The 20,157-nt window shown below is 37.0% G+C and overlaps 1 protein-coding gene across 1 annotated transcript in view; it reads right to left on the bottom strand.

Moving 5' to 3' along the window:
• Positions 1–604: 604 nt before the first annotated feature.
• The window catches only part of REV3L (REV3 like, DNA directed polymerase zeta catalytic subunit), a 182,957-nt gene continuing 163,404 nt past the window's right edge, over positions 605–20,157 (bottom strand). Inside the window, exons 27-32 of the mRNA XM_080806922.1 lie at positions 16,453–16,567; positions 12,347–12,484; positions 10,647–10,837; positions 9,143–9,389; positions 7,307–7,516; positions 605–1,768 (exon numbers count right to left, since the gene is read on the bottom strand). Coding sequence (XP_080663048.1) covers positions 1,628–1,768; positions 7,307–7,516; positions 9,143–9,389; positions 10,647–10,837; positions 12,347–12,484; positions 16,453–16,567 — 1,042 coding nt within the window. The 3' untranslated portion in view covers positions 605–1,627. The remainder of the gene's footprint in view (positions 1,769–7,306; positions 7,517–9,142; positions 9,390–10,646; positions 10,838–12,346; positions 12,485–16,452; positions 16,568–20,157) is intronic.

The raw sequence follows: 20,157 nt of genomic DNA, 5'->3' as shown, positions 1-20,157 counted from the left end.
AATCCCAATTCTGAGGGCCAGCCCCAGCCTCCCAAACAAAATTCCTCAAAGCGGGGCTCGTCTCTGCAGAACTTTGGGGAAATATGTGCAGAAACATGATTTGTGGTTCTGTGATTCCGTATCTACCGACTCATTTTTAGAAACGAATCCCCCCTCCCCCTGTATTTGGAAGTTCTGATTTGGCAATGGAAGGCCCATTTCTGATATATCCCCAGATGAGCTTCCTGTGTTAAAATAAGAATTGTTTTCTACTGAAAAAATTGGCATTTAATTAAAAAAAAAAAGGAATAATGTAATTATTGCTTTCCCTCTGGAAAGTCTTGGCTTCATGATTAATTATAGCTAAGTGAAAGTGTACACAGAAACTCTACTAACAAGTAGCTTCTTCTAACTATAAAAGGATGAGAGCTGAATTTTTTTCTGGACTACTTTTGCTGTCACATTTTTTAAAATCAAGTTTTGGGTGAGGGAATTTGCAGCATCAGTTGTGATATAACAATGAACTAAATTGACTGCATTAAAATTTAGAAAGGAATAGGGTAAGATGTAACCAACAGAGGCATATAAAACATGACGATAATACCACTGGTATCAAGATAAAATCACACTGCCATATTTCATATTTTATTCAACTTTAATATGGTTTCCATTATTAACTTTTAAAAACAAAATGATTTCCAGTTTAGAAAACAATGCACTGACCACATAATTCCTTTTTCATTTTATACAGTTATACAAATATTCTAAATACACATTTTGTGTTCAAGATGATGGCAAATAAGATTAACTGTACAGTACGTAAGGAAAGAAAATATTTTAAGCATATTTAGAAGCAATAGAAATGTCTATACAAAACAAGCAAAAATGGAATAAAATTTTTTATTTTTAAAGTATTGCAACAGGCCCACAGGTTTGTAACAAAAATGTCTTTGCACAGTTCCTCACAATGCCCCAGGAATAGCTAAAGCAAGACAGCGGTTTTAGAAAATAACATTTCAAAATGCTACACATGGTACTATTGTTTGCACAGTTTGATCAAAATAACAACTCTACTCTGAGTCAAGCAAAACCTAGAGGAAATATACCTAACAACTTGAAAATCATTTGTATAAAATTCATTGCACATTATTTTACTCAGTTGTTTGAAAAGTAAAAAAGTGTATTTACAAAATATTTCGCAGTCAAAATTATAAAGTGAATGAGTATCTCTAAGTAACACGTCTTGATACAGACAGTTCAAGGAAAACACACGAATGGTTTTTTTTGTTTTTTGTTTTTTGTTTTTTTGTTTTGTTTTGTTTTTTTTAAAGAGGTTTTCAGTGCTCCTTCCACAGGGAAGTAAGTATCATCTACTCAAATGGATTTACAAGATGTTACACATATTGGAGCAAATTCAACACATATGTTATAAAAGGATGAAGAAGAATTTGTACATTGTAAGAAGTGAGCTATTCAGAGATCAACAAGTACAATTTTTAATTCAGTTAGCATAAAAGCCTTCATAGTCTTCAGATAATAGACAGTGAACATACTTGACTCGATGAAAGTTGAGAAAGCACCATGCACAACAGTTTAGTGGTAAACACTGAAAAAAAAATAGCACCTGGAATTCTGTGATATTGACAGTTTAAAACTGGTCTAGTAATTGCCGGAGATATGGTGCCTTGGATAATTCTCTATTTACTCGGGAGAGTTTGAAAAGTACTGGGCAGTTCAGAGAAACACATGGGATATGCCGGTCAAAGCACCCTGTGCAGTTCTTGCAGATCTGAAAGCACAAGCGGGATACGTAAAACAGTAGGAAAGGCCCTGTGTGTATGTGTTAACCGCAAACTCGCACAATCCCTCCTCTCTGACCCACCATAGGTTACTGGCAGACATATGAGACGCAACACACTACAGAAAGTTTCATTAATTCTCATCTCTGAAGCCCAACTACCCTGATGGATATTACAGGTTACCCTTGAACAACATGGATTTGAAATGCACAGGTCCACTTGTATATGGATTTTTTTTTCAATAAACTCACAGTACACTACTATAAATGTTACAAATGTTACACAATTCTTAAAGGAAGCTAGAGAAAAAATAAGTTTTTCTCTAACTTAACGATTGTTTTCTCTAGCTTACTTTAAAGATACGTGTATATAATCCATGTAACATACAAAATAAGTGTTAATCAAGTGTTACCAGTAAGGCTTCCCATCAATAGTAGACTATTAGTAATTTAAGTTTTTGGACAGTCAAAATTCCCAGGTGGATTTTTGACTGGGAGGCGGGTAGTTACCCCATCCCTATGTTGTTCAAGGGTCAATGGTATATTAAGATCCACAAATAAGCTACCCAATTACCATGAAAGACTATCTTTTAAATGAGCTATAAACACTAATTTTTTTTCAAATTACTCAGATTTATCTTTTTAGATGCCAATAATAAGTGATACATTTTCTCATCCCAGAAGAGAAAATGTCAGTATGGAAAAAAAATCAAAAGATATGAATTAGAAAGTAGTAGTCTGGATCAGTAGTTCTCATATCTTGCTATACATGAGCTTAAAAGTGTACTAACACCCGAGCCCCATCCCAGACCAACGAATCAGAATCCTCAGGCAAAAGAGCCTAAGGATGTGTATACTTTTTTTTTTTAATATTTTATTTATTTATTTGACAGAGATCACAAGTAGGCAGAGAGAGAGGAAGGGAAGCAGGCTCCCTGCTGAGCAGAGGAGGATCACCCCCAGGTGATCTGGATGTTCAATAAGATTTGGTCTAAAGAAAAATAATAAGGCAATTTTTAGAGGTGGAGAAGCATGATAATGTCTTAATGATCAGATATTAAAGTCTCAGGTCACACACAGGTTAAAAAGATTACAAAACATGAAAACATCAAAAAGTTAAAAAGGATATTAAATGTGGACCCAAGGGTCAAGCAAGTACAGGCTGGGTTTTTATTTGAATAGTGTATCCAACAGTGTGTTTACAAAATGGATGCAAACAGCTGCCTCTACTCCAGATGATCTTCTCAGAGAGAAATCAAACTGCTTTAGTAGTTCTCTGATCTGTATCTCAAAGAGCTCTTTTTGTAATGTCTCAACATTTTTGTTCTTTGCCCCAAGATCTTCCAGTCACCCGAAGGGCACGCTCTTCTGAGCACACTGCTTACTGTGTCCAGTACTAGGATACCGTCCAAGCAAACTCCTGAGAAACTGTGCACTGACCGAGTGCGCTCTCCGAGGACTACGGATGCTGTTCTACTAGGACGCCTTTCCCTAGGAGTCTCTGCCAGGAGGCTCCCATCTCTTCCCAAATATAGAGCTTCTGTGCTACAACTGAGTGTCAGCTGGTGGGCAAACAGATCCGTATTTATGCGCTCTGTGTGCCTCATAAATAAGCCAGGATGGAATTACTTGCTGCTTTAAATCTAACTCAATTTTTAGTTTCAAGATCCATTATTGGTGATTTAAACCCTGGAAGGCTATAGCTTAATTCGGCTTATGTTTTAAAACTTGAAACACTACAACCTGGATACTTACTTTTTAGCTCATGAGGCAGACATTAAAAAAAAAAAAAAAAAAAGTCCGCTGTAGTCTTTCTTTTTGCTAGCCTTTGAAAAATTTTGAAGACATAAGAAAGCCAATCAGATGCTTATTTCATTCATTTTCACTCTTTCATGTTTATTATTTAAAGTGTTTAAGGTGATGAATTTTTCTCTGAGATCTGCTATGGCTGTCTAGAATCTTATGTGTGTGTTTAAGAGAGAGTTTCCAAGTGAAATGATCCAAGTGTAATGATCATTTTGTTTTCTGAGTTTAAAATGAATTACTAGCATTATAGCATTGCATTGATAAAATGCCTGTAGTATTCCCAACTTTTGGAAGTTTATTAAGGCTCTTTTTTTTTTTTAAGATTTTATTTATTTGAGAGAGAGATGGGAAGAGAGGAGCAGCAGACTCCCTGCTGAGCAGGGAACCCAATATCATGACCCTGGGATCATGACCTGTGCTGAAGGCAGATGCTTAACCGGCTGAGCCACAAAGGCGCTCCTTATTAAAAGCTTTCTTTACAGACTAAGATAGGGTCAATTTTTTAACATTCTGTAACGCTTGAAAAAGGTGTATCCTAGAATACTGGCTTTCAGAGTTTGATATATAATCCTAAGGTCTACCTTATGTTGTTTACATCTTCTATAACTGTACTTTTTGATCACTTGATTGTTCTTGGGCTGAGAAGCATGTGAAAATCTATTACTATATTTCTATTTTTTATTATATCTCCTATAATTTCTGCTTTATGAAAATTTCTACAGATTACTTAGTATACAGGAAACACATTTTAATTCTTAAAGCTTTAAAGTTTAAAATATCTTTTGAAAGATCATGAGTCATCCTTATCTATAAAACAACACCCCTTCTTTTATGTATTTCTATATGAAATAAGATCAAATACCGACCGAGGGATCTAGTTAAATCGATAGCACCAACTAGTGTGGTGTATGTCACTGAGGGCAGAAGCTAGGAAGGTCCGGAAGAGACCTACACAGCCTTCGACTTCAGTGGAACTCCGGAGGTGCTGCTCACATTTGCGCCTTGTAACAGAAGCCAACAAGAGAATCTGCCGTGGGGGTTGGCTGCTATCACCAGGGCAGCAACCTATAAAATAGAAGCTGGGGGCATCCAGTGACTTCAGTGGTTGCACGGACTAGAACCCTAACACTAGCACAGAAGTGGCTGCAAATGGGCTGGTAATCGCCCCCGTGACATACCGCTGCTTTCCCTGTGCACTCAGCAAGAAGCTGTTCATTTGTTCCGACTCTTACCGCCACCATGGGCGGGACTCTGCTCAGGCACAGCTGACGCAGCAGTAAGAGAACGGAGGGCCTCTGCCCTCACGGGGCTCCCTAGCTTTCCAGCGGGGGAAGACACACCCCCACACACACAGAAGCACAGCAGGGCAGAAGAGCTTCTGGCGGGAGCCCACTGCAGGGAAGGCTTCACCGGGTCTAGGGGTTTAAGCTGAGTCCTTGTAGATGATGATTAATGGAGGTAGAGGAAAGCATTCCAGACAGAAGGAGTAGGTTTTTAAAAGGCCAGAACACGGGAGAAATTAAAGTGCGTTCATGGACCTAAAAGTTCAGGATGGTGCGCATGGAGGGTAGAGTGTAACAGGGAGCAGGGTAAGCGATGCGGACAGAGGTAGCAGGGAGGCACCAGAACGGAGACAGACTTATAAAGCACACCTAAGGAGTTCGAATTTATCAGAGAGAAAGAGCACCAGACTGGTACTTTTAAAATATAACTCTAGCTAGTGTTCAGAATGGAGATGGGGTGACTGGGTGACTCAGTCGATTAAGCCTCCAGCTCCTGATTTTGGCTCAGGTCATGATCTCAGTGTCGTGAGAGGGAGCCCAGTGTCAGACTCTATGCCCAGCAGGGGGTCTGCTCCTTCCTTCGCCCTCTGCCCTTGCACCGCACCCTGCTCGCCCATGTGTACGCTCGCTCTCAAAAAAAGAAAATCTTAAAAAAAAAAAAAAAGACTGGAGACAATGGCAGGTGGCTGTTGCAGGAGTTTAGGGGAGAGAGAATGGATGATAACAGAAGGGAAGGAGAAGAGTGAGGGTATTTAAGAACTACTTAAGGGGGTAGAAAGGGAGAGGGAAAAATCAAGTTATTTCGGCAAGCCAGGCTTCTGTGGCGCATCAAAATAACCATCGCTTCACGATTCTACCATCCTTAATGAGATCTGCTTAGTGGATTCTGGATGACTGGCTGTGCTCTCTAAAACTTAAGAATTTCCTGCCAATACTAACTGTAGCGGTTAGAATGGTGCAGAGCAAACAGTCTGTGCTTTATCAACCCTTAACATCTTCAGAATATATTCACATTCTTAAGAGCGTTCTCTTCCTGGTCACCTTCGTGGCAGCTAAGTTTTACTGATTGTGGATGGATACTCTGTCTTGATTCAACAGCTTCTTTACCTTGAGGATAGGGTGCAGAGCCTGGCCTTCACATAGCGGTTGGGATACTTTAGGACTGTGAGGGTGATTATAGAAGAGAATTTACAACATCAGAGCTAGAAAGGGCCTATAAAAGAGGCTGATAAAACAGGCCAAAGGACAAAGCCAATATTATGAAGTCCAGACTAGAATCCTGATGTCATTATTATCAGCATAATTCATTTCCCACTAACTCACACTACCTCTCAATTATTTGGCTGGTTTTCAAACATTTCAATTACTTTATATATTGCTCTTCTAAAATGAGACAAAACAAACTCCACTCCAAAATTGTTTTCTCTAGCCTGAAAGCTAAAAGTGTAACATGAAATGTGATGGTGTAAGATATAATCATTCCTTTAAGAAATATACTAGTTTTTAAAAAATGTGCTAGATAATTTTTCTTCAGATTTCATTTTCCAACTTCTTTCAAGAGATTTCTGTTGTTTATTTCTGCTAAAATTCCCATATTTGAAAAATCATCTCTGCATTTTATGCCTGTATCCCAGCCAGCTGCTTATTAGCAGGTAACACAGGGCAAATTACTTAACCCCTCTGTGACAGCTGACTCATTTGTAAGAGTTCTCTTGCACAGGTTAAGACCCAGTTATGTTGGGGCACCTGGGTGGCTCAGTGGGTTAAAGCCTCTGCCTTTGACTCAGGTCATGATCTCAGGGTCCTGGAATTGAGCCCCACATCACACTTTCTGCTCACCAGGGAGCCTGCTTCCTCCTCTCTCTGCCTGCCTCTCTGCCTACTTGTGATCTCTCTGTCAAATAAATAAATAAAATCTAAAAAAAAAAAAAAAAAGACCCAGTCATGTTAATTATTTTCTATCTGGACTCTTAGAACTGTGAGCCTTCCAAGTTTACTAGCAATTCTGTAGGACACCTGGATTTTTATGAGAATGGTATGTAGCTATGGTAGAGAAACTGGTACTTCCTTTAAAAAAAATACTAATTATAAAAGAAATTGGGTGGAAGAACATTGTAGTTCTAGGTTTTAATAAACACAGTACACTATTCCATAAAAACAAAAAGTTATGAAACAATCAATAAAACTAAAAGGCAACCTATGGAATGGAAGAAGATATTTGCAAATGACATATCTGATAAAGGGTTAATATCCAAAACAATCCATCTTTAAATAATTTAGTTCAATTATGGTATTTTTGATATTTTAAAGTTTATTAACTTAGAATATTTAGTTTGCTTTTCACCCAGTTTCATATCTCAAACTATATTTCAAGTATTGATGACATTTCCCTAAAGAATCAGACTGCCTGGAATTCTGGGTTTATCTAACGCGGTCATACCTTTACAAGCTGCTCCTGTTTACGTTCCAGCTCTCGAATTTCTTGGTTGAGGATGACTGCAACATGCTGAGGCTGGCTCCGACATTTACTGCAGATGCCATGCTGAGTCAGGTCGTCACACACAGGACAATGTAAAGTAGTAAAATATTGTGAAATAGTGCCTTTTCGCCCTTCAGGTTCACTTCGAGATGAGCTGGTGGCTTTCTGGATCTATAGAAACATCAATTCAGAAATAAGTCTCAGGGAGGTGGGCTGAGAGGGGAGTGAAATGGGTGATGGGGATTAAAGAGGACACTTCCGTACGGTGAGCACTGAGTAACGGACAGAACTGCGTAGTCACTACACTGTACACCTGAAACTAAAGGAACACTGTATGTTAACCATACTGGAATTAAAATAATAAAACTTTAAAAAAAAAGTCTCATCCAGCTTCATAGCAGAGCTGCTACAGTTATGCTAATTATAGGTTTACGAAGGCATTACTTCATTGATCTAACAAATAATGAATAGGTACTATACGTCAAGTACTGTCCTACATAATGGGGATACAGAAATGAACAAAATCCTTCCTTTCACAGAACTTAAATGTTAATATCATCTGTGTATATATGTACTTATTTAGGGGAAGAAAATGGGTCTCTGTCACTCAGTTTTTTGGCTGAGATATACAGTGTGAGATCATACAGGACACTGGAGATTAGAGAGGACAGTGGAAGAAATCCAGGTTGAGAGTGGATACTGTTTCAGGCCGCACAAGTGGGCCAGGGAAACAAGGCAAGTTAGAAGGTTAAAAATAACTTGTTAGGCAGTAGGGTACAAAATTCAAGCAAGAGTAAACCTGGAACATTCCAAATGAAATTAGATATGTGTCACCTAAGCATTCTTCATTGGAAGGTAATACTGGTTTCAGAGATCAGTCTTCTGGTACTCTTTTGACACTCAAATAACATTTTCATGTTGTTTTTATACCCTTGGTCTCCTCCTGGTATCTTTTAATCACTATGCATCGAAGTTCTTATTAGGTCAAACTCTTACAAATGCCATTGATTTAGCATTCTTGGGGATGAAACGGAAAGTTGTCAGAGCCTTCTGGTGCAGAGCTAGGACCCAGAAGAGAGACGGCGGCCAGTGTACCTCCAACCTTTGTTTCCAAGCTCATTCTTTCCCTGAGGCCATACATGCTTGTTGAGAAATTAAAAGTAATTTGAGGATCAACTTTTACTAGTTTGCCTAAACACCATGAGTCTTTCGTAGTCTGAGACAACAGCAGATGACTGAGCAGATCCAATTCTGAACAGTAGATAAAAGTCCTCTCCAAGACTCATGTTTCCCAGACAATTATCCAATCACAAACTGCTCCTCCAGGCTGCCAGGGAGTTAACTAGAGTTCAAGCAAAATTCCCTTGGCTGATACTCCAAGTTCCAGGTTTTACTTTAGTATAATGCTCTTTTAACATTATTTTGTTAGTCTGGTTTCTTCAAGCACTATGTCGAGATATGGCATACTACATACATTTCTTAAGCACCTATTCTGAAGGAATTTTTGTTCTTCATTTACTTTTTATTAGCTGGTTTATTATGAAAATTTATCTGAAATAGCTGCAGAATTTATTTTACTCTTCTATAATTTGACCAATGTGACAGCAGCTGGGAAGGTGTTTGTAGAAAACTTAATTTCTTTTAGGAAACCAGAAGACGGTGGAGCCTTTGCCAGTTTAGGATAATAGAGCATCTGTGTTGCCTCTTATAGCACATAAATAAACTCTTTAGCTCTACTGGAAACTGCAAGTGAATTCTTGCTAGTCATAGCACAGGTGTACTATTTGGTAGGCTTACCCTTGGTAACTCATGATACCAGCTGAAGACATCAATACCAATAAGTGAGAAGATTCTTGCCAGGGGCGGCAGGATTTGCTTGGTGATATAGTAAGTGGCGTTCAGTCTCAGAGTCGGGTCTTGCAGCACTTCGACCGGGCGCCTCACCAGCTGGATAAGTGGCACTCCGGGGGCCCCATAGATGATCACGTAGGGCACTCGCTCTCCAACTCGAGGCTCAGAGCGCCGATCGTAAGTAAGCATTTTCCTATTTAAATCCAGATAGATATTCACTCAAAAACTGTTATGGAAGGCATCTTACCGGAAAATTAAGTGATAATTAAACAATTATGAAACCATGAGAATACAAGGGATACCTTTATGTTAGAGTTACAACTTTTTTTTTTTTTTTTTTACAGATTTTTAAATTTATTCATTGGCCGGGGGAGAGGGGGGGAGAGAGAGAGAGAGAGAGAGAGAGAGCGAGCAGGTGCATGAGTAGGGGGGAAGAGACACAGGGAGAAGCTGATTCCCAGCTGAGCCAAGAGCCCGGCATGGGGCTCAATTCCAGGACTTGGAGATCACGACCCGAGCTGAAAGCAGATACTCAGCCATCTGAGCCACCCAGGTGCCCAGAGTTAAAATTTTTTTTGAGAGCTATATACACCTGACTTAATAAGCACCAAGCAGATATAATATAAGTTTAAAACTTACTCTGTAGGGGCACTCAGGTGGGGCTCAGTCAGTTAAGCGTCTGCTTTCAGATTAGGTCATGACCTCAGGTTCCTGGGATCAAGCCCCACTTTGGGCTCCCTGCTCAGTGGGAAACCTGCTTCTCCCTCTCCCTCTGCCCTTCCTCACCCCACTGCTCATGCTCTCCCTTCCTCAAATAAGTAAATGAAATCTTTAAAAAAAAGTTTAAAAAAGATTTAAATAAAATAGATTTAAATCTTTTCTTATTTAACTTTTTATTTTATTTAAATCTTTTAAATTTTAATTTTTATTAATTTAAATAAAAGATATTCTTTAAAAGTTTTTTTTAAAACAACTTACATTGTAAATCATTGCTACCTGAAAAACAACATGAGTTGCCAGATACCAACTTAAAATGTTTTCTATCTCTGAAGAATAAGAACTATCATAAATCTAACAGTGAAAGAGAAGAGAAAATTTAGCTGGTTAGATGATCGGATTTTAGAATGATACCATTTAAGTGCTCTGGTAGACTCATATTAAGGACTACCTAGTGATTCTGATGTGGAAAAACAATTCAAGCTCTGTACCAGATTATAATTTCACTGAATGTAGTTTCTCAAGGGAAGCCCAAAAGAGGAAATCCTTCTTCCTCTTCAGAGTTTACACAGTATGGGAGAGCATCTATTTACCTTTAGTGAGGCTCTGTCTGGGCAGGTGAAGAAACTGTGTGCCTGTGGACTAGCTGTCTTTTCATCTATTCCAAACCATTCAGAATCCCAGGACTACGCTTGCTAGGTACTGAGAGTTCTACTGTGGTGTGCATCATTACCTTGTAAGTTCAAGGGCTGGCACACAAGCTCCAGGTTTATAGGAGAAACTTCCTCTGTATTCCTTGGCAAAGATAAAATCTTGGATGCTGGCTGTTCCTTCCAGAAGCTTCATACATTGTCGCTGAACATACTGTTTAATTAAACTTATATCTCTTGTTTCAAATAGCAGCTTTAGAGAACGCTCAAGTATCTTAAAAAAAAAAAGGATATGCTTATAAAAATATCCCCTGTACATTTCATCATTGTTATATTTTCAACTATGTAACTACTGAGTAATTTGCTACCTACCTAAACAATCTGCTATTTACAGTAACTGGATAATAAAAATCATTAAAAATTGGAAAATATTTTGGAGATCTTATATAGCTTGCTATTTTTAAAAATAGTATCACGTAGTTTGAGGAAAATCATATCAAAATAACATGCAAATAAAACATTTGCTATGTAATGAGTAACATGAAATACTTAAGCACAAGAAGCCGGACATAATTTCATTTATTGTTTTTTATTTGCCTGTTACAGACTCAGGTGGACCAACAGAAGTTTAAGTGTCATAACACCAAGCAGCGAAATCAAAATCAGTCTTTTGCTTTTTCATAGTGTCAAGAAATATATATTGATTGTGAAGGAATTCTCTATGCTGGGAGTATTTCTGACATGCAGCAGATTTATGTAGCAGATTGAATTTAAATTAGTTCTAGGTTAAAGTTCTGTATCTTATGAATACTGGAACCAATACATATTTACTCAGTTTGCTAATTTGGCTTAAGTATGATTCTGCCCTTAGAGAAAGAATGCACTGGATGAGATTTCTTCAGAAACTAGTATTAAACATCTCAAATTATATAACATTATATATATAGCATAATATACTGACATTGACAATTATGTATTGTCCTTTTTATGCTCTTATAAAAATCAGTGTGTATTGTTCCATTTATACCACTTATTTTTGGTTTGTTATAGGAGTCTGGGTAAAGAAGTGAGTAAAGTGAGTGAGTAAAGAAAACGTATAAAATACTATTGGTTAGGGGCGCCTGGGTGGCTCAGTGGGTTAAAGCCTCTGCCTTCGGCTCAGGTCATGATCCCAGCGTCCTGGGATCGAGCCCCGCATCGGGCTCTCTGCTCAGCAGGGAGCTTGCTTCCTCCCTTCTCTCTCTGCCTGCCTCTCTGCCTACTTGTGATCTGTCAAATAAATAAATAAAATCTTTAAAAAAAAATACTATTGGTTACAATTACTGTGGTTGAGAAATTTAGGTAATTTATGGTACCACTGTTCAGAAATCTAGCTTGTATTTAATCATTCAAGTAAATAAAATTTCAGTTGATCTACAATGGATTACTTATAAAATTATTCTGTTGCTAGTTTCTTTATCCTGCTCCCTAGGTTTTCAGTGTTGACATGATAACATTATCATCTCTAGGTGATAGGCAGGAAATTCTTATCAAGTTCATGTGTTGTTTTTTAGCAGTTGTGATAAAAGATAAGTTGTGGGAAGAAGTCAGAAACTAAGGGCTAAAATCAAATTAAGTTGTTTTCATTAGAAATGAAATTCTCAAAAATCATATAGTTCCTCCTCTAATAGTTACACACAGTCACAGAGGCTAGGAGGGCCACGGTGATGTGTGCTTAAGGATTTTCACCAGATTCTTTAGCGACTTACTTCTTAAAGATGAAAATAAGATAGGTAAAACTTACCTTAGAAACAGCAGGGCAGGAATCTCTTCTGACTGTTTCTATTCCTTTTGCATCAAATACCGGATCCTTTTGTTCCAGTGTTTCATACATGTAACCCACATACCTCTTTTTTGTTTGTAAGACACAGGGCAAATACACCTGTAATGGATTCACAAAATGCCTCTCAATAACAATTTTCCCCTACCACGAATATTTTATTTTTATGTCTTTTTCTGCCTTTAACTAAATATTAATTACCCACACACAGAATCTAAATATGGTTTAGCACCAATTAAATTCATGATACAACATTCTGAGGGGAAAGCACACAAAATGAGTTGTCTTTACTTCCTTACCACTCAGCTCCTTTGTTTGCATTATCAAATTTTTGCCCCTACTGTAGCTGACACAGCTCTCTCAAAAGTCGCCAATTATATCTATTTAAACAATTAAAAATTAACACCTACATATTTAAAAATTATAAGTACAAAATTAGAAGTTATAAGAGAATATACAATGAAAAGCCCTGGTCTTCCTGCCTCTACTTTCCCTGCCTTAGAGGCATCCTCTATTATAGATTTCCTGTGTACCCTTCCAGAGACACTTATACACATAATGGTAGCTTACCATATATATCATTCTGTACTTTGCTTATTTCATTTGATAATGTATCTTGGAGAGCATTCCATCCTAGTACAGAAAGCTCAGTTTATTTAATAGATACATAGTAGTCCATTATGGGAAGGTATCACAATTTATGTAACTAGTTACTTACTACTGTGGGTCAATTAGGATGTTTCCAACCTTTTGTTATTACAAATTGTGTCCCAGTGAACAACCTTGCGTGGCTTAATCTACTGGATAAATTCCTAGATTAATGGTCATGGGCCCTCCACCTCCTTTTAATGCTACCAAATTGGTCCTTTCCTCTGTCCCCAAGCTTTACCAATAATTGCACTAAATGTAAATGGTCTAAACAACCCAACTAAAAGGCAGAAGTAATCAGGTTGGATCTAACCAAAAAGTGAGATACAGAAATAAACTACTAAAAGTGTACTTCAAATGTAAGGACATAGAAAGGTTACAAATAAAAAATGGAACAGGATACGCATGCTGACGCTAATCAAAACAAAGCTAGAGTAGGTATATTAATATCAGAAAAAGTAAGCTTCAAGATAAGAAACATTATCAAAGATAAAAGTATCAATTTGTCAGGAAGATACATAATCCTGAATGTGTATGTACCTAATAAGAAAACTTCAAAGTGTATGAAATAAAAACTGGCAGAACAAAAAGGAAGAAATAGGCAAAACCATGATTATACTTAGAAACTTCAGCACCTCTCTCTCAGAAATGACAGAAAATCATTAGGAATATAGAAGACTTCAACAATACCACTATTAACTTAAGCTAAGTGACACTTATTGGACATTCCCATAAGCAGAATACAGATAGTTTTTAAGGTCACATGGGAATATTCATTAAGACCAACCATATGCTGGACCAAAGGACACATTTCAATAAACTTAAAAGCATTAAAATCATACACAGTGCATTCTTTGACCACAATGGAATTAAACTGGAAATAATAACAAAAAGATTTCTGGAATATCCTTAAATATTTGGTACTTAACATAATTCTAAATGACAGTAGATATATCACTGAAACAAAGGAATAATAATGAAAATATAAGATAGCAAAATTTGAAGTTAAAGTAGTATTTAGAGGGAAATATATATCTTAAAATACTTACATTAAAAAATATTTAATATAAATGATTCAAACTTCTAAATTAAGAAGACAGGAAAAGAAAAGCAAACTAACCCCAAAGTAAGTATAAAGAAGGAAATAATAAAGACCAGAAATTAAGGAAATGGTTCTTCAAAAAGTTCAGTAAATGGAAAAACCTCTAGCTAAATGATCAAGGCAAAATAAATAAATAAATAAGAAAAAAGAAAAAAAAATTATCAATATCAAGGAGGGATGTCACTAATGGTCTTACAGAAATCAAAATCATAGGAAGTATAAATAATTCATGCCAATAAATATGACAATATAGGAAAAATGAAAATTTTCCTGACAACTGCAAGTTATCAGAACTGACATAAGAAAACCTGAATATTTCAATATATATATTAAAGATGTTTAATTTGTAATTAAAAATCTATGACTTCCCTCCTTCTCTCTCCAATAAAATGTCAGGACCAGAGAGATTCACTGGTGAATTCCATCAACAATTTAAGAAAAAATAACCATACTAATCTTATATACATGGGAACATTTCTAACTTGTATGAAACTAGCCTTTTTTTTTTTTTTTTGGGCCCAAATTCAATACAAGAAAAAACTACAAACCAATATTCATCATGAACATATACATTATAATCCTTAACTAGTGTTTAGTTTCTTTAAGAAGGTTTGCCTTTTTTGTTTTTATGTTAGGTCTGTGATCTATTTCAGGTAAATTTTCATGTCTGGTGTCATGCCAGATGAGTTGAGTGAGTGTCCACACTATATGTGTACTTCTAGGACAGCACTCATTCTCACTGTTTTCTAGTTGTTCTCCCTGTCTGTGCGCCAATTAGAATGCTCACTCTTCAGGGCAATACCATATCCTAATCTTTGAATCTCTTCTCGTACAATTCTTGCTCCGAAGTAGGTACTTTCACCCACTTCACACCTGTTCTCTTAAATCAACCACTTCTAACTCCTATCATTCCTTCTTTCTCAGTTGAATTGTCCTTTCTTTACTTTCCCTAGTTCAGGCTATGCAGGTTGCACCCTATCTTGAGATTCCCCTCTCCCAATCCATCTTGTATACCATCGTGAGGACAATCCTCCCCAAACACCTCTGATTATGTCATACTCTTGTTTATTAAACTTTTCTGAGTCATTTTAAACACTTTAGCTTGGCATTCAAGACACTCAGCAATCTGGTCTTAACTCTTTTCCAGACTTCTTTCCCTGTACTCTCTATTCCCATATTGTGCTTTTCTAACTCCATATTCTCCTACATACCATTTTCTTCAATGCAGAATGACTGCAGCCCCATGGCTGCCTATTGAAAATCTAACCATTTTCTGAGACACAGTGCAATATTACCTCCTACATGGGGTCTCCCCATCCAGCCCAGGAGGACATAATATATCCTTTTATCTGTGCTCTTACGTGTTTAGGGAGACTGCTCTCATGAGACTTTCTGTAAGTTTAAAATAAAAGATTTCTAATCTTTCCTTTTAGGTATTGGCTCTTAGAGAGTGGGACTGTGGTCTTATGCTTCTTTGCATGCCACACCTCTCCTAGCTTAGTATTCTTTATATAGAAAGAACCAAATACATATTTGATATCTAAGGTAAAATGAAAATAGTCTAAGGTCCTTATGGCAGACTCTACTGTCCAAAGAAAAAATATCTGCCATCCTACATGGTCTTAACAGCGTGATTCTGACATTGTTCCCATTAAGAGATGGGAGTCTATGTTCTCTCTTAAATCTAGACAGGCCATGATGCTGTGTGACTTTGAGACAAGGTCAAAAAAAGCAAAACAGCTTTTGTCTGTTTTTCTTTGGAATGTTCATCCTGGAACTTAGCCCCATCATGCTGTGAGGAAGAACACATAGTCTCAGGGAAAGACCAAGTGCAGGTGTTCCAGCTGACAGCCCCAGATGATGTTGCAAACAGCAGCCAGCATCAACCCCCAGACATTAGAGTGAGCAAGCTAATTTCAGCCATTAGCTGTTGGTTGGATTACCTTCAGCTTTTAAACGTTCCCAACTAAGCACTGTGGAGCAGAGACATGCCATCTCTGCTGCACCCTTTCTGAATTCCTGACCCATAAAATCTGTAAGCATTATTAATAAAAAGGGTGACTATTTTACACCATTAAGTTTGGAGGTGGTCTGTTACAAAGCAATAGTTAACTGGAACAATCTTTTTATTTCTTTACATAAAGACATTACTAAAAATTTTTTGAGAAAATTACACAAAACTAAGGGAAAGTATTTTCAATTTAACACTTTGTAGACCCATATACTACTACTGATTCTGAAAATGTATTGTGCAAGTCCAAAATCTCTAGAAGGTATGTGAATTTTATACGTGATTACTAGTACTAATATATTCTCTTACCTTTTCAAACTTCAATTTCACTGGTTTAGGATTGGTAGCAGTTACAGCTTCAGCAATTTCCTGACCAATCTTAAAAGACTGCTCCTTAGTGGCTCCTTTCAGTAGCACAAACATACTAAGAGGATTAAAAAACGAGGAAGTCATTGTAATAAAAAAGTTTCATCAAGAGTAACTTTCCTGGCTAATACTCTAATACCAAAGAAATCCTCCCCCCCCCACATTTTTCCTTATTAAGTTGCTTCCTATCTAAACTTTCTTGTTTTGCCATACTTTCCCTGTATATCTTATTACAGATATTTAAGACATTTAGTATTTCTAGTTTGGCTACACAGAGACCAGCTTAGCTGTCAGAGCTGCCAAGAAGGTCTTGAGTTATTCCTAGATAATAATGGCTTTATATGACACACAATTACATCAGTCCTAAAATAAGAGAAAATGTGATTATAAATAAATGGAAAATTTAGTTGTGATATGGAAGTAAACTTCCTTATGGCAGACTGTACTGTCCAAAGAAATAATATCTGTCATCCTACATGGTCTAAACAGTGTGATTCTGACATTCTTCCCATTAGGAGATAGGAGTCTATGTTCTCTTAAAAGACAACTTAAAAAAGACACACATATATTTTGTAATATAAGTTCACAGAAGAAATGTTAGAAAACATAAAGGATGAAGAAGAAAACAGCCACCTAATCATACCATTCAGAAAAAAGGCACTACAAACCTTTGTGGGTGTATCTGTAAATCTCTTCTCATCTGGGATCACAGATCATTATTGCTGGATAACTTTCTCCTTTAATTTAGTTGTACATCTTAACATTTTTCCACACTGTTTAGTTCTTTTAATTATTATTTTTTAAAAAGATTTTATTTATTGTTTATTTGACAGAGAGAGACACAGCGAGAACAAATTTCTATCAGTGAAATTCTTAATGGTATACACTAAAAATGTTTTTTGAAAGATACTGTCAGGGAACCTGGGTGGCTCAGTTGTTAAGCGTCTGCCTTCGACTCAGGTCATGATCCCAGGGTCCCAGAACTGAGCACCACATTGGGCTCCCTGCTCAGCGGCAAGCCTGCTGCTCCCTCTCCCACTCCCCCTGCTTGTGTTTCCTCTCTCACTGTGTGTCTCTCTGTCAAATAAATAAATACAATCTAAAAAAAAAAAAAAAGATACTGTCCAATCTGAATTTTAGAAATATATTTCTAAGGTACAATTCCAAGAGCAGTTTGTGAAGGTCAAGAAGGAAGAATTTCTAATATAAATAAAAAACTGCAATACAAAAAATACTCAAAAAATGTGACAAAAAAACCCAAAAGTATTGGGTATTTTTCTCCAACATAATGCAGAATAATAGCACAATCTGGGATCAACAAAACTAATAGCTAATAAACATATTAAATAAGAGTTATAAAGTTGATCTTCATGTATTATTTTTTGGCAAATTTTATCATTTATTTACTTTGAGAGAGAGAGAGACAGAGTGAGTGAGTGCAGGGGGAGGGACCGAGGGGGAGAGAGAATCTCAAGCAGACTCCATACTGAAGCATGGAGTCCAATGCAGGGTTCAATCCCGTGACCCCGACACAGGGTCATGACCTGAGCTGAAATAAAAAATTGGACTTAACTGACTGAGCCACCCAGGCGCCCCTTTGCTTATAATTTTAATAGAAAGATATTAAATAGCAGAAATGAACACTATCTTGAAGCATGATCTTAAGATTCTTGCTCCTAGGGGCGCCTGGGTAGCTCAGTGGGTTAAGCCTCTGCCTTTGGCTCAGGTCATGATTCCAGGGTCCTGGGATTGAGCCCTGCATCGGGCTTTCTGCTGGGCAGAGAGCCTGCTTCCCCCTCTCTGCCTACTTGTGATCTCTCTCTGTCAAATAAATAAAATCTTTAAAAAAAAAAAAAAAAAAAAAGATTCTTGCTCCTAGTCTTGGGGCCACCTAAACCAATCTCTTACTTCTTAAATGTTTTTTATATTGGACCTCAAATCTCATTTGGATGGTTTCTTTGGAAAAGCTTTCTCTGCCAATACTGGAGATAATACTTAGAGTCTGATACGAGAAGCTTAAGAAAATGAATATTTATTCAGTATCACTTAAGGTCTTTAAAATAAAAATGGTCTCAATCTAAATTAATTTTAAAGGCTATACTCCAAACCACTTGAAGCTTTCTATAATATTTTTTTTTGTTAGGCCCATATGATGCTGATTACACCAATACAAATTTATTTTTAAAACAGATTTTAAAACTTCCCTTTGTAAGATTATTTTCAAAAGCAACTTTACTGAGATATAATTTGCATATAACAAAATGAATACATCTTAAGTGTACAGTTCCATGAATGTTGACAAATACACAGCCTTCTTATGGGCTGAACTGTGTCCCCCTAAAATTCATATGTTGAAGCCCTAACCCCAGGATCTCAGAATGTAAGTATACTTGGGAGACAGGACCTTTAAAGAGGTGATTAAGTTAAAAAGAGGCCCTAGGTTAGGTGGTGAGATGAGCCTAATGTTACTGGTGTCCTTATAAGAAAAAAATATTTGAATATACAAAGGAACACCAGGGACACATGTGAACAAAGGAAAGGTCATGTGAGGACACAGAAAGAAGGTAACCATCTATAAGCCAAACAGAGAGGCTTCAAGAGAAACCATGTCTGCTAACACTTGATCTTGAACTTTGAGCTTCCAGAACTATGAGAAAACAAATTTCTGTTGTTTAAGCCACTAAATCTATGATACCTTAGAAAAACAAAGCACATTTTCATCACCTCCCAAGCTTCGCATTGCTGCTTTGTAATAATTTTTCACTCCTGGCCCTAGGTAACACAAAACCTGCTATTAATTACTACAGATTTTTTTTTCTTTCAAGAATTTTATATAAATGGAACTATGTAGTATGTATTCTCTTATGTCCGGCTTCTTTCAGCTTGTTCTTGAGATTCAGCCGTGTTGCTGAAGTAACAGTAACTGGTTCCTTTTTATTGCTGAGCAATAGTCCATTGTATGGATATGCTACATTTGTTTATCCATTCACCCTTTGGTGGAAATTTGGATTGTTTGTTGTTTTAGACTGTTATAAATAAAGCTGCAATAAACATCTGCTTCAGGCCTTTGTGTGGACCTAAATTCAAATTTGCTTTTGGTAAATATCCAGAAATAGAACTGTTGAGTCAAATGTAAAGTTATGTTTAACTTGAGATGTAACTGCCAAACTTGTTTTTTAAAAGATCACTATGCTTAACATGGTCAGGTGCAATGATGATGAAGACGATTTGAAATTAAAGTACATATATATACATTTCTATAAAACTCTAGGACAGGAAAAACTGGTAATAGAATCACATAAGTGGTTGCCTGGTGGTAGGGGATGAAAGTGAGGGACTGATTGTGAAGGGATACAAAAGAACTTCCTACATTGGCAGAAATGTTCTGTACCCTAACCGAGGTGGTAACTGGTTTCACGGATCTATACACGTATTTACTGAACTACACGCTGTGCATTTTTAAACAACTGTGCACTTAGTATACCTCGATGAATTTGTTATCTTAGATGTTATTTGTTATCTTTATTATAGGGTATATGAGATTTTACCCAGTAGTTAGTGGGTTTGAGTCCGTCTATGTTGTTTTGGCCAGTTTTATTCGGAGCTAAGCTTCAAGACAGCTGGCCAAGATCAATGGAAGGTCACTTA

This window comes from Martes martes (genome assembly GCF_963455335.1).
Source record: "Martes martes genome assembly, chromosome: 6".
Lineage (NCBI taxonomy): Eukaryota > Metazoa > Chordata > Mammalia > Carnivora > Mustelidae > Martes > Martes martes.
Note: the sequence above shows the minus strand (reverse complement) of the source record. Positions and strands in the feature narration are given on the sequence as shown.